Source organism: Rhinoderma darwinii, chromosome 5, assembly GCF_050947455.1.
Source record: "Rhinoderma darwinii isolate aRhiDar2 chromosome 5, aRhiDar2.hap1, whole genome shotgun sequence".
Classification (NCBI taxonomy): Eukaryota; Metazoa; Chordata; class Amphibia; order Anura; family Rhinodermatidae; genus Rhinoderma; species Rhinoderma darwinii.
The window spans coordinates 30,399,967-30,414,710 of record NC_134691.1 but is presented as its reverse complement, the minus strand read 5'-3'; the positions used below and the strand labels follow the sequence as shown (position 1 = coordinate 30,414,710).

The following is a 14,744-nucleotide window of genomic DNA, read 5'->3' as shown; positions in this document are numbered from 1 at the left end:
ATGCAGTGGTCTGTTAATATACAGTGAAGGAAATAAGTATTTGATCCCTTGCTGATTTTGTAAGTTTGCCCACTGTCAAAGTCATCAACAGTCTAGAATTTTTAGGCTAGGTTAATTTTACCAGTGAGAGTTGGATTATATAAAAAAAAGAAAAAGAAAATCACATAGTCAAAATGATATGTATTTATTTGCATTGTGCACAGAGAAATAAGTATTTGATCCCCTACCAACCATTAAGAGTTCAGCCTCCTCCAGACCAGTTGCACGCTCCAAATCAACTTGGTGCCTGCATTAAAGACAGCTGTCTTACATGGTCACCTGTATAAAAGACTCCTGTCCACAGACTCAATTAATCAGTCTGACTCTAACCTCTACAACATGGGCAAGACCAAAGAGCTTTCTAAGGATGTCAGGGACAAGATCATAGACCTGCACAAGGCTGGAATGGGCTGCAAAACCATAAGTAAGACGCTGGGTGAGAAGGAGACAACTGTTGGTGCAATAGTAAGAAAATGGAAGACATACAAAATGACTGTCAATCGACATCGATCTGGGGCTCCATGCAAAATCTCACCTCGTGGGGTATCCTTGATCCTGAGGAAGGTGAGAGCTCAGCCGAAAACTACACGGGGGGAACTTGTTAATGATCTCAAGGCAGCTGGGACCACAGTCACCAAGAAAACCATTGGTAACACATTACGCCGTAATGGATTAAAATCCTGCAGTGCCCGCAAGGTCCCCCTGCTCAAGAAGGCACATGTACAGGCCCGTCTGAAGTTTGAAAATGAACATCTGGATGATTCTCAGAGTGATTGGGAGAAGGTGCTGTGGTCAGATGAGACTAAAATTGAGCTCTTTGGCATTAACTCAACTTGCCGTGTTTGGAGGAAGAGAAATACTGCCTATGACCCAAAGATCACCGTCCCCACTGTCAAGCATGGAGGTGGAAACATTATGTTTTGGGGGTGTTTCTCTGCTAAGGGCACAGGACTACTTCACCGCATCAATGGGAGAATGGATGGAGCCATGTACCGTCAAATCCTGAGTGACAACCTCCTTCCCTCCACCAGGACATTAGAAATGGCTTGTGGCTGGGTCTTACAGCACGACAATGACCCGAAACATACAGCTAAGGCAACAAAGGAGTGGCTCAAAAAGAAGCACATTAAGGTCATGGAGGTACCTAGCCAGTCTCCAGACCTTAATCCCATCGAAAACTTATGGAGGGAGCTGAAGATCCGAGTTGCCAAGCGACAGCCTCGAAATCTTAATGATTTACAGATGATCTGCAAAGAGGAGTGGGCCAAAATTCCATCTAACATGTGTGCAAACCTCATCATCAACTACAAAAAACGTCTGACTGCTGTGCTTGCCAACAAGGGTTTTGCCACCAAGTATTAAGTCTTGTTTGCCAAAGGGATCAAATACTTATTTCTCTGTGCACAATGCAAATAAATATATATAATTTTGACTATGTGATCTTCTGTTTTTTTTTTTAGATAATCTATCTCTCACTGGTAAAATTAACCTAGCCTAAAAATTCTAGACTGTTCATGTCTTTGACAGTGGGCAAACTTACAAAATCAGCAAGGGATCAAATACTTATTTCCTTCACTGTATATAAATGCTCCCCATAGCTGCCGCCACACCGTATAATGCCCCCATAACTGCCCCCACACATTATAATGCCCCCATAGCTGCCCCACACAGTATAATGCCCCCATATAAGCTCCTCCCACAGTATAATGACCCTCATAGTTGCCCCCACAGTATAATGCCCCTCATAGCTGCCCCACACAGTATAATGCCCCCATAACTTCCCCCACACAGTATAATGCCCCATAACTGCCCCCACAGTATAAAGCCCCCCAAAGCTGCCCCCACACCGTATAATACCCCCCATAGCTTCCCACACACAGTATAATGCCCCCATAGCTTTCCCCACATAGTATAATGCCCCCCATAGCTTCCCCCACACAGCATAATGCCCCCATAGCTGCCCCACACAGCATAAAGCTCCCCATAGCTGCCCTCACACAGCCTAATGCTCCTTATAGCTGCCCCCAAAGTATAATGCCCCACTCCCTCCCATACACAGTATAATACCCCCCTCCCTCCCATACACAGTATAATGCCCCCTCCCTCTCATACACAGTATAATGCCCCCATATGTATGGACCAAATAGAAAAATAATGACATATATACTTACCTATCCCTATTCCCACAATGGGTGGAGGATCCTTTGCCTTCTCTGCACTGTGCTCAGTGTGCTGTGAGCGGCTCGGCAAAGGCAGGCGCGATGTAGTGACCCCATTGCTCCTGTCTGCACCGAGTCACTTACATCACACAGACCGGAGGAGGAGAAGGATCCTCCACCGGGCGGGGGAACTGGGATAGGTAAGTATGTATGTTATTATTTTTCTATTAAGTCCGTACATATTGGGGCATTATACTGTGTATAGGAGGGAGGGGGGCATTATACTGTGTATGGGAGGGGGGCATTATAGCTACGCCACTACTCACTCACATCTCCTTCCTCAGTCTTCTGGCTGTGGGCAGAGCTAACTGGCGGTTGAACTGTGGGAAGAGCTCTGTGTGGGCGGAGCTCTATGTGGGTGCAGCTTTATTTGGGCGGAGCTCCATGTGAGCTTCAGATACCACGTCCTTCTCAGTTATATAATGGATATGGACAATTTTACAATGAGTGTTAAAATCTTTAAAGAAAAACTGTAGTTTCCCCCTATTATTCTAAAAGTTCTAATGAAGGAACAGGAGGAGACAATGAGGCAGTACGATCTGTGCCTATATCCCTTTTCTTTTTCTCCAAAAGGATGTGCTACTCCCCCTCGCAAGGTGTCAGGCACATTACACTATAACCTGAGATCACACATGAGCCCCCAGTCATTTTAAGTCCAAATTCTTAAAAAATAATATGCAAAGAAAGTAACACTATTCAAAAACATGTGGTAGGGAGCAGGGTTGGGTCAAGCGCTCTTGGTACCCAAGGCAAGGGTTTTAGAATGCAAACCCCTTACTACCTAAGGTTCATCATGATAAATGTTAGATGGACAATTATTAAGCCCTTGACCCACCAAATCGCTGGTCCAAATCCACTAGGAGGACTAAAAATAGTACCAATAAAAACGATAGCTCGTCCCACAACAAATAAGCCCTCACACCGCTCAATCAAGAATAAATAAAACAAGTTATGGCTCTCAAAATATGACCAAAGTTCCTATTTTGGATGTGCTGCCTCGCTTCTCATTTTGTATATATTCCCAGGGACCTTGGACCCGGTCCTGTCTTGAGGCGTGCACTAGTTCAAATTTCTCTGCTGCTGTGATACCTTTCTTTGTATATTGTCTCAGAATATGGCGATACAAAACAATTTTTTTTCATAAATATTTTTCTCTTTGTAAAAGTAATAAAACATTAAAAAAAACAATATCAATTTGGTATCGCTGTAATCGTATTGACTAGCAGAATAAAGTTACAGTGTCGTTTTTACCACATGGTGAAAGACGTAAAAATGAAACCCCCAAAAACGGGACAAATCACAGTTTTTTCCAATACAACCTCACTAAGATTTTTTTTTTCCGTTTCCCAGTACATTATATGGTACTTTAAATAGTGCCAAAAAAAACCTACAACAGCTCCTGCAAAAAAATAAGCTTTCACATCACTCCACTGATGGAAAAATAAAAATGTTATCGCTCTTGGAAGGTGGGGAGTGAAAAATTTAACTGAATTGCTTCGTCTTCACCTTCCCACAAATCCCTAGTTTTATTTTTTTATAGCAAATACTTCACAATTCCTTCCACCCTCATCCCCTCTACATATGCACAGTTTTCAATGCAGGGAAAGCTGACCACCCTACCACATATCTGTAGCAGGGTCCACCAGCTCCTCTCCTGGCTCCATCCATCACCTATCTTAGGCTCTGCTCACATCTGTGTTTGGGGCCCGTTCTGACGTTCCGTCTGAGCTTTCCATCAGAACAGGACCCTGAGCAGACTCAAACTGACAGGAACGGAACGGAAATCAATGGTGATGGAAACGGAAACCTCTGTCAGTTTGTGTCTGTTCAGGGTCCCGTTCTGATGGAAAGCTCAGACGGAACCTCAGAATGGGACCCCAACGCAGATATGAACGAAGCCTTAGTTTCATTTTTAATCTATCAATTGCAACCCCGTTAGCGCCGCCCAAGGTGTCGGCCTACTCCGTCTATCCCTTGTTCTACCCTTGGCAGCTGGAACTGTAATATAGAGAAAATAATAAGCACTATATTTTTTGTCTTTTATAATAAATTAATTTTTTATGTGGCTCTAGAAACATCAGTATTGGCCCCAAGAAATTAAGGAAAAAAAATACCGACAGAAGAGAAGTAAGGCCCTGTTCACATCATGTTGGAGCTTTCTGTCAAACCTAAAATTTGGGAGTATTGCCTGACGTATACGTCTGACAGAAGGCTCTGAGGTATGTCACTTTATAAGCATACAGTGGAATACAGTACATATTTTGCAGGAGGCTTCTGCTTAGAAATGCGTAGTAGACTTTACTTAGAGAACCCATCACAGAAAAGTGCAGATACAGAAAAGCTATTAGCCTGTCCAGAGGCAAGTTGCTAGGTTGGGATTTCTAGGTGAAGGTTTAGGCTAGCCTAAGGAATCCACCTAAACCACTGCCTAAGGGCTCATGCACACGATGGTTGTTTTCTCTATTGTCCTATGCGTTTTTTATGGATGGCATACTGAATCATTCATTTCTATGGGGCCCTGCACGCATCCATTTTTTATGCGGATCTGTGATAGAACAGGTCCTATTCTTGTCCGCATTTGCACTCCGTCTCACTCATTCTAGTGTATGGGTGCGCAAAAAAAATTACAATTACGGCAATACCAAATAGATATCGTGTAACCCAGATTGATCATAAAGTGATGGCATATCCTGGCGATAATATGGGGATAACCCTTTAAAGTCCTACTATTGGGGACTTGTACATTCAGTCCTGAAATTGCTTATTTAATACATTGCAATACTATTATAATACAATGTAATATGCAGGTCAGTGTCACACAGTGTCAGTATATATTACAGCCAGCACCTGCTGCAGATGGTGCAGACACAGGAGCTACCTCCCACCCATGCTGTACATATATGGAGCATTGCAGAGCACATTGATGTGCAATAAAAACATTAGGGGAAATATATTAAGCCTTAAACTGATGTACTTTGGTGGAAAATGCACCAAATATATTAAGAGGTACACACCTCTTAATATATTTTGTGCATTTTTGGCTGTCCATCTGCCAATAATGCAAATCCAGGCACGCTACGAGCAGGTGTAGATTGGCACCATAACTTACGCCAGTTTTTGGCATAAATCTGTCGTTCCGGTGAGGTCCCGTTCCATTTGGCTGCTTTACTTTTCTCACCATTTTTTGGAAAGTGGGGGGGGAAAGTAAAGAGTCGTACATTTTAGAGCAACTATGGCGTGCACTAAGATTTCTGACTTTTATACGCCAGAAAACTGGAGTAAATCTGTTGATATATTTGTTTAAATTTCATTTGCAAAAGAGACAGATTTGTTAGCTCTTAATGGGGTTGAATACATTTGCAAGGCACTGTATGTATATGTTTTTTGCATTTGTCCTGATACGCTTTACTGTATGCTGCATTACTTTTATGTATGCGCTTGGTATATGTTTGACACTGTACAGACAACAAGGAAATAAAAAATGACGATAAAATGTAGAAACTAAATTTTCTTTCTTGGAATCACATATCTAAGTTAACTTTCCTAACTGCGAGGAAACTTGCTTCTAACAATTGCAGTTCTTTTATTCACGACTGTTTCTTCTTGTTATGATTTGACAGCTTGGCCTTGGTCCTGCATAATACAGGACATGGTCACAGTCACTCAGGAGGTCAACATCAACATATGGCACCTGACTACAAGCCTCAGACGAATGCCAGTATACGTGCAGCCTTCATCCATGTCATAGGAGACTTGTTTCAGAGCATCAGCGTGCTCATTAGTGCACTCACCATATATTTCAAGGTCAGTTTATATTATTAAAATACATTATTTCAACATTCTGTGCATTCCTTATATACTAATACAGGGAGAAGGATACAACCACTCCTGGGGTACATATTTCCATGCCCTCATTGTACTTATAATGTAATTTTACTTTGAGGTGAAAATGCATTGAAAGGGCCCATAAAAGATGCAAAAAGTTGCATACTTATCAGAAAATAAATGTAAAAAATATTGTTTAGAACATCCTAAAATAATATATCTACATGTAGGCTCTCCCAACCTGGTGGGTTGGGTACTAATTTCTCTTAAAGGGGTTCTACGAAGAAAAACATAGTGTTCAATGTCAATTCACACCTGTAATCATAATGTCTGATGCCATGGCTGTCTATTGTAGGTTTCTGAATAATAAAATATCAGGTAGAACGTGCTTGAGACATTGCATAGCAAACATCTAGTACTGTGTGAATACCACAAATATTCTTAACCCAGTATATTTTGCTGTTGTCACTCAATGTCCCCCAGGCTTCTTCCTGTTTCCTGTAGATGATGTAAGGCTATTGCCAACAAATCATTTCTGCCTCTCCCTGCAGTGTGCTAGAGTTTGCACATTGCCTGTGACATGCATGCTGCTGTACATAGCATAGTCTATGCCTCTCCTGTGCCTTAGATTAGCATATGTGGCGCTACAGAATCCTGCTCAAAATTTGGAATAAGCTATATCACTATAGCTTCTGATACATATGACATGACTACTACTGCCTTTGAGATGCCTGGGCAAGGCATCATGGGTCATGTAGTTACTAGGGCTACTGCCTACAGATGATGATTTCTGCAGAAGACTATTTTCTACTAAAAATTTAGAGGTGGCATGGGGGAAATAGAAAAACATTAATATAATGTGTGCTTAGGTCAAGAGATGATAGGCATGATTTTATGTTCAACTTTTATGAACTTTTATATAACTGCTATCGTATCAAAATGATGAGTATAACTAAAGTTTTAAAAAACTCTAAAGATGATAATAATGACAACAACAATATTGATAATAATTTTATATTTTAGCCACAGTACAAGATAGCTGACCCAATTTGCACATTTATATTCTCCATTTTTGTGCTAGCCACAACAATTACTATTCTGCGAGATGTTCTACTTGTGCTAATGGAAGGTAAGCAATGAGATAGATGTTTTTATATGAGCTGTTTATGTACAGACAATAGATGAACTCTTGGATCCTTTATTGATTTTGGAATTACTGATTTGTGGGCTCGAAATGCATCAGGAGGGAAGGAGAAGCCTGTAGGGATGTAATTAAGAGCTTGAAACAAGTGGGGTTGTAGAACTTAAAGAAACAATACATTTTATCTTGGCCCTCATAAATGAAAATATCACTGAAATATGTTAATTATAATTTGCGTTAAATATTTTATGAAAACCTTCCAAAGCATCGCTCCTAGCACTGAACTAGTCCTATACAGTGAAGTCCAGAATTATTTGGACAGTGACACAATCTTCATGATTTGGGCTCTGCTGCCAACACATTGGATTTGAAATTAAACAACTGAGATGCAATTGAAGTGTAGACTTTCAGGTTTAATTCAAGGTGCTGAACAAAAATATCCTGTGAAACGTTTAGGAATTGCAACCATTTTTCTACACAGCCGCCTCATTTCAGGGGCTCAAAAGTAATTGGACAAATTAACATTACCAGAAATAAAATGGTGTTTTTTTAAATACTTGGTAGAGAATCATTTGCAGGCAATGACTGCCTGAAGTCTCGAACCCATGGACATCACCAAACGCTGGGTTTCCTCCTTTGTGATGCTTTGCCCTGCCTTTACTGCAGCGTCTTCACTTGTTGCTTGTTTGTGGCTCTTTCTGCCTTAAGTTTTGACTTAAGCAAGTGAAATGCAGCTCGATCGGGTTGAAATCTGCTGATTGACTTGGCCATTGCAGAGTATTCCACTTTTTTGCCTTAAACAAACTCCTGGGTTGCTTACTCAATATGTTTTGGGTCATTGTCCAATCAACCTTGCTGCATTTGGTTGAATCTGAGCAGAAATTATATCCCTGAACACTTCAGAATTCAGCCGGCTGCTTCTGTCTTCAGTCACATCAACAATAAACACTAGTGACCCAGTGCCTTTGGCAGCCATGCATGCCCATGCCATCACACTGCCTCCACCATGTATTACGGAGGATGTGGTGTGCTTTGGATCATAAACCGTTCCGAGCCTTCTCCATACTTTTTTCCTCCCATCATTCTGGTACAGGTTGATCTTAGTTTCATGCTGTTCCAGAACTGGGCCGGCTTCTTTACATGTTGTTTGGCAAAGTCTAATCTGGCCTTTCTTTTTTTGAGGATGATTAATGGTTTGCACCTTGGGGTGAACCCTCTGTATTTGCTCTCATGAAGTCTTCTCTTTATGGTAGACTTAGATACTGATACACCTACTTCCAGGAGATTGTTCTTCACTTGGGTAGATGTTGTGAAGGGGTTTTTCTTCACCATGGAAAGGATTCTGCGATCATCCACCACCGTTGTCTTTTGTGGACGTGCAGGCCTTTTGGAGTTCACAAGATCACCAGTGCGCTCTTTTTTTTCAAGAATGTACGTGTACCAAACTGTTGATTTGGCCACTCCTAACATTTGTGCTGTCTCTCAGATGGATTTCTTCTTTTTTTTTTCAGCCTAACGATGGTCTGTTTCACTTGCATTGAGAGCTCCTTTGACCACATGTTGTGGGTTCATAGCAACAGCTTCCAAATTCAAATAACACACCTGGAATCAACTCCAGACCTTTTACCTGCTTAGTTGATGATGGATGAATGAGGGAATAGCCCATGCAGCCCATTAAATAGCTTTTGAGATAATTGTCCAATTACATTTGGTCCCTTGAAAAGGAGGCAGCTACATATTAAAGAGCTGTAATTCCTAAACCCTTCCTCAAATTAGGATGTGAATATCCTCAAATTAAAGCTGAGAATCTGCACTTTAAGCTCATTTTAATTATATAACTGTATATTAAATATGTTTTGGTAAACAGCTAAAATGCCAAAACTTGTGTCACTGTCCACATAATTCTAGACCTAACTGTATGTGTCAAGCTCAATATTATTCAGTTATGATCTAATTCATACATAAGCCCTTTTCTTAATGAATATGGTGACTGCTATAGAAATACAATCCTGTTTAAGATACAAATCAAAATGGCAAAATTATATGATAAATTTGGTGCAACTCACTAGACATGTTAAAGACTTTTCTCTGCCAAACGCATGACTGCTTACGTTACAACAATATTCTGCACAAAAAATTGTGTACATTGTTTAAGCAGTTTTCTCATTTTAACAATTTATGGCATATCAACAGGATATGCCATAAGCATCTAATAGATGCGGGTTCCACAGGAGCTCAACAGGAGGCAAATGCTGGTGTTGTGGCCACTAAGGACAGTATTCTAGGAACTGCTTTCATCTCTCAAAGGCAGCAGATCCTCTCTGGATCCGTATGGTTGGTGCACCTGTTGCTGCACCTGTCACCTCTCTTCTACCACCGCAGCAATCATCATGCCCTTAGGTTGAAAGTCTACCCATTTTCTATGCTCATTATATTATGATGGTCCCTCTTAGACTATTGCTGCTGGTTGGAGTTTTATTACCATGTTGCATCATTGTTGCTGCGTCATAATTTACTGTGTTGGTCCCTTTTTTTCTCTACTTTAATTAAAGGGTATGTGGAGCATTTTCAACTACGTTTCTCGGTCCTTAAAACAAATATTTGCAATTATTTGTCCCCCTCATGAACCTGTGTACCTTCAGGAGATACGCGTTGTGATATTTCAATCTCATTTTGCTGCTGGGCACAGGCTACATTTTCTATCCCAGGAAGTGTGTTTGTGAATATTGTCTGCCATCAATTATTTGAAGCTCTATAGGTGTATATATTTTGTAAAGCACAGCCAGACCTTCACCTTAATTATTTGCTTACTAATAGGTTTTTTGTTCTCTAGTTTTTTCTGCGCTTGTCCACTAAAGGCAATAATTCTTGTAGTGGCCCTATAGTAGGGACACGCTAGATTCGGGATAGCCCCCTTTGTGGGGTAATGGGTGTATCTGTTTGAGTGTTGCTAGGGCATACCAGGACCCCCTCTCCAGCCAAATAGCCCTCTTGCTTGGAGTACAACAGTAGGACTGTATAGGGCCCATTTAGGGTCAGGGTAGAGTTTACGGTCATCCTTACAAGGGCGGGTGCTCTGCCTAGGTAGGGCCACAACACATTCCATTAGGGTTATTTAATAGCCAGAGGGCCTAATATTTTTAGTCTATTATTCAATAAAAGTTATGAAAAAAAGCATGGCAACTGATAAACCAGACGGAAGAATAATGTAATGGGGTTTCAAAGCCCACCTTATGGAGAACCCTGTCTTTTTAAGCACCCTCATTTACCTGTTCAGCTCCCTGTGGTCAGTGTGTATGTGTGTGTGTGTGTCTGTGTGTGTGTGTGTGTGAAGGGGCTGCTGGATAGAGAGTGTGCAGGAGGAGAGGGAGTGTCCCTCCATTAGAAGCAGACGCCCAAGAAGACCAGGGGCCAGAATGTGGCACAGTAGCGCCTTGTGCGGTGCACTTTCCCTCTGCTGGGGCTTCACAAGAGAGTAACCATGGCCAGAGGAGCAGACCTGAGTATGTGCGAGCTTGAAGAGACTGGTGGGAGAGGAAGTCACTACATCATTTTCCTCTGACCAAAAGGAAACACAGCCTGTGGAGTACAGTGGGTCTGAGTTAACAGTGGGCCTGTGTGTTGTGTGCCATGACAGTAAGGCATGGAAGGAGAGGGTCTCCTTCTGCTTGGCTGGGGATAGCTGCCGAGTACCACGGCTTCGGTACTGGAGGAGGACAGTGTGGCAATCTCTAGGGACAGTGAGTGGCATGAGTCAGTGAGGCCTGTGAGTGGTGGCAGTGGGAGTAGACCCAATGTGGACGGCTGAGAGAACGGACTCGACAGCTTAGCAAAAGAACTCCGGTGAGTCAAGAGACTGGGAAGAGTGAAGTGCGTAGGATATGTACAGTGAAGTTAAGTTTTGCTGCAATTGAATTTGGCTCTGCCTGCCTTATTTTCCCGCACCATCCAAAGAACCTGTTGGTGCATTTTTCCTGCCAACTGCCCCTCTCTAATGATGCAAACTCATGGTTATCATAGACAAGTTGCAAGGGACAGGATAGTGATTGTGGATCAATATGTAGGATATTACAGTAATCTGCCAAAGAGGTTAACCCTTTCTCAAATTACCGGTTACACATTTGGAGCACCTCAATTTTGAGGAACAATGGTACATTGTTGAAACAGGACGGTTACATCCAGCAGCCATTACAAATGTTGATTACAGTCCTTTGCCACACTACATACGCCTTAATAAGCGATATAATAATACATTGTTTATAGTAGACATCTCCTCTAATAGTCAGACCATTGAATTAACCAGGAACATCGGTCTATACCTACAACTTGATTTGATTGTAGCTTAATCATCCTCGCAATGATGTACATACCATAGAGGTGGGCCATGTGGTGTCTATAGGGGCCTTTGAGAGAGAGAGAGTGCACAAACTTTTTGGTCGAGAACCTTTGCAATACTCCTATCTCCAAAGGAACTGCATTGTTAGCAAATAAAGGATAATTGGTCCAAGGGTCATGAGAAAGGTTTAGAGGGAAGAACAAACACCAGGCCCTTCTGTCCAGGGTAGCAGAAACCAGCACTATAGTGGAAGGCCCATTTTTAACTTTTCTATGGGGCCCCTCCACTTAAGTGATGTTTAGCATACTTAACTTTTCAGGTGACTTTTCATAATAAGGTGTCATATGTGTGCTTATGAGGAATAACACTATTTCTGCAGATTATATGACTTATATTCTGCATTATTTAGTAGTCTCCCCTCTGCAGGCTCTCGTTATAATTCTCAGTTTTCTTTGAGCTAGTGGGCGGAGCCTAATGACTATCATGTCTTCTATACACTGCAGACAGAGAAGGGAACATCCTGCTCTCCTATCTCCATCTACCACACATATATAGAAGAAGCAGCATAATGGAGATTATACAGCAGTAATGAGCTGTGTAGCTGAGAATCCAGCACTAGGGTGACATATAACTCTTACCAGGGAACTGCAGCATGTCTATCGTCTATGTGTCTTTATCACTATTCTCCTGTCCCTTCTCCCTCTCCGTAGACTTTTATTTGCAGCGTGTATGTGTCTTGCTCTGCTCCCTCCTCCTGCTCCCCCTCTCCTCAGACTTGTACTGGAAGGCAGTGTGATACACAACCCCACCTTCTGCAGTCAGTCTGTAACTAGGAGGGTGGACAGCAGATTACAGAAAGGGAGACACCTAGTGGCAGTAACTTCACACATAATTTGCATGAATAAATCAACTTAATTTTAACAGTAAGTAAATCACAAAGTTAATATATCAGGTATACTATCAGATTAGCATAAATTGTTTGAAAGATTAGTGGCAATTTAAGCCAAAACATGTTAAAAATAACATAAAAGATAGATTTGGTATCTGATCCTATGTCTTGTATGTTTTTTGCTACACTTATTTCAGAAGCCTAACCTTGTAAGTCTTTTGTGAACAGGTAGCTGATATTAAGTTCCATGACCGTTCCATTAAACATGTCGTTACCACTAAGTATCTAACAGGACATCATTTTGCCCTACAGGAGTCCCACGTGGGATTAATTACAGTGTTGTAAAGCAGAGTATTCTTGCAGTGAATGGGGTTAAATCGGTACACAGCTTACATCTCATGGCTTTAACAATGAACCAAGTCATCCTATCAGTTCATGTTGCCACAGGTCAGTAAATGTATGTGTGCATGGAACAATAGTTCAATTGTTGGGCAATAAAGACATTTTTTGTGATTTTATACCAATGCTTTACCTGTCATTCAACCTTACAACAGCTTTCATCAGAATGTGCTTTACTGCTGAGACTGGCTGCTCAGCTATGGGAATTTTCTATCCGCAAATACAATAGCTTAGCTTTTGGAGTGACCTGTCTGCCACTGTTAAATGTCTGTAGCTGACAAGCCATCATTCATATAGACTGTACATAAGAAGCTTTATGGAGTCTGAAAAGTCAACTTCCATAACAATGCCCTATGTTACCATTAGAAAGTAAACTTTATTGGAGTGTTCGAAGCAAGCAATAGCACTGGAGTACATTGTTACATCAGAAACTTATTTAACACTGCAAGAAATCAAAGTTTATGAAGGCTCTGTTCACACTGTCAACATGGCTTCTATTTATAATAGAAGCCATGACTCTATTCTGGATCTGTGGTACCATGGAAGCAAACAGTGACTGACGAAACCTATTGAATTATGATGGGGTCCTTTAAGGTTCTGTTGAGATTTCCAATATTTTGACACCAAGAAGAGAGTTGCATGATGCAACATTCTTGCCATCAAAAGTGACTAGACCCTTAATGGAAAGCCAAAACAAAGATGTGAACATAGCCTAACACTCATGCTCAATGCTCCTTTCTCTCGTCCGACGCCAAGGTTGAAGGACCTGTGGGTGACGTCACGCTGTGTGTCTGCAGTGAAAGAAGCTGGGTGGGAATGATGAGAAGTGTATGACACTGATTTGTCAGCGTCATACACTTCTATTCACAACGCCCAGTTGGTAAAAACACAATACACGCCCAGTTGGTAAAACGAGAAAACACGCCCAGTTGTCCATTGAAAAGCTCATTTGCATAAATATAAAATTGCTCATAACTTGGGCAAAAATGAACGTTTTAAAAAAAAAAAAACAACTTTGCTGTTATCTACATTGCAGCGCCCATCACATTCAATAGGAGATAGGGATTTGATAATCTGGTGACAGAGCCTCTTTAAAGGGGTTTTCTGGGATTTGATAAATTCCTAGAACTCTGTGAAAAGCAATATATTATTAAGGCATAAGGCTCTGTTCACATCTCTGTTTGGGATTTCTGTTGTTCTGCTCTGTCATAGGAGCAGAACAAAATAAAATGGAGCTGCCGGATCCGTCGAAAGAACTCATTGACTTTAAAAAAATAGGTCAGGCCATTAATGGAGCATTCGACACAGATGTGAACATAGCCTTACCTAATCACATTTGCGATGTTTTCACCTTTTTTACCCACCTGATCCAACAGGCGCTTGCAAAAAAAAATTAATGTTGAAGTTTCCAATGTATGTGCTGTCAACACTGATGTCATGTACATGGGCAGGCTAAAAGCATTGTCTTTTACAGCACATGCGTGGTATGTACACTTGGTGTATTTGCTGTGAGAAACAGGGCTTGAGGTTGCCCATGTATGTGACTTTAGTGCTGACAACACGTATATTAAGGTGGTAATGAATAGTCCTAGATCTGGTGCTGGATGTACGGCACGTGATGTGTCATGCCAGTGGAAGAGGTAAGATCAGGACACAGCGGATCCGTGAGCATATTGAAAACAAAGTAATATCGAAATATGTTTACCTTTGCAGGTCAGATTAATTTAAAAATAAAAGATGTCCCGGAAAACCGCTTTAACGTGGATTCACACATAGCGTTTTGATGTGGTTTTTTTTCATGCAGTTTTAAGTGCAGCCAGATGTTACATTAAAGTTTTTAGTAAAATATCAAATGTACTACACACAACTGCGTTTTGGTTTGTGGCATTTTTGAGG

The 14,744-nt window shown here is 41.3% G+C and overlaps 1 protein-coding gene across 1 annotated transcript in view; it reads left to right on the top strand.

Moving 5' to 3' along the window:
- Positions 1 to 14,744, top strand: part of SLC30A8 (solute carrier family 30 member 8) — a 42,400-nt gene that overhangs the window by 20,769 nt on the left and 6,887 nt on the right. The window contains exons 5-7 of the mRNA XM_075827986.1: positions 5,879 to 6,062; positions 7,107 to 7,212; positions 12,762 to 12,896. Coding sequence (XP_075684101.1) covers positions 5,879 to 6,062; positions 7,107 to 7,212; positions 12,762 to 12,896 — 425 coding nt within the window. The remainder of the gene's footprint in view (positions 1 to 5,878; positions 6,063 to 7,106; positions 7,213 to 12,761; positions 12,897 to 14,744) is intronic.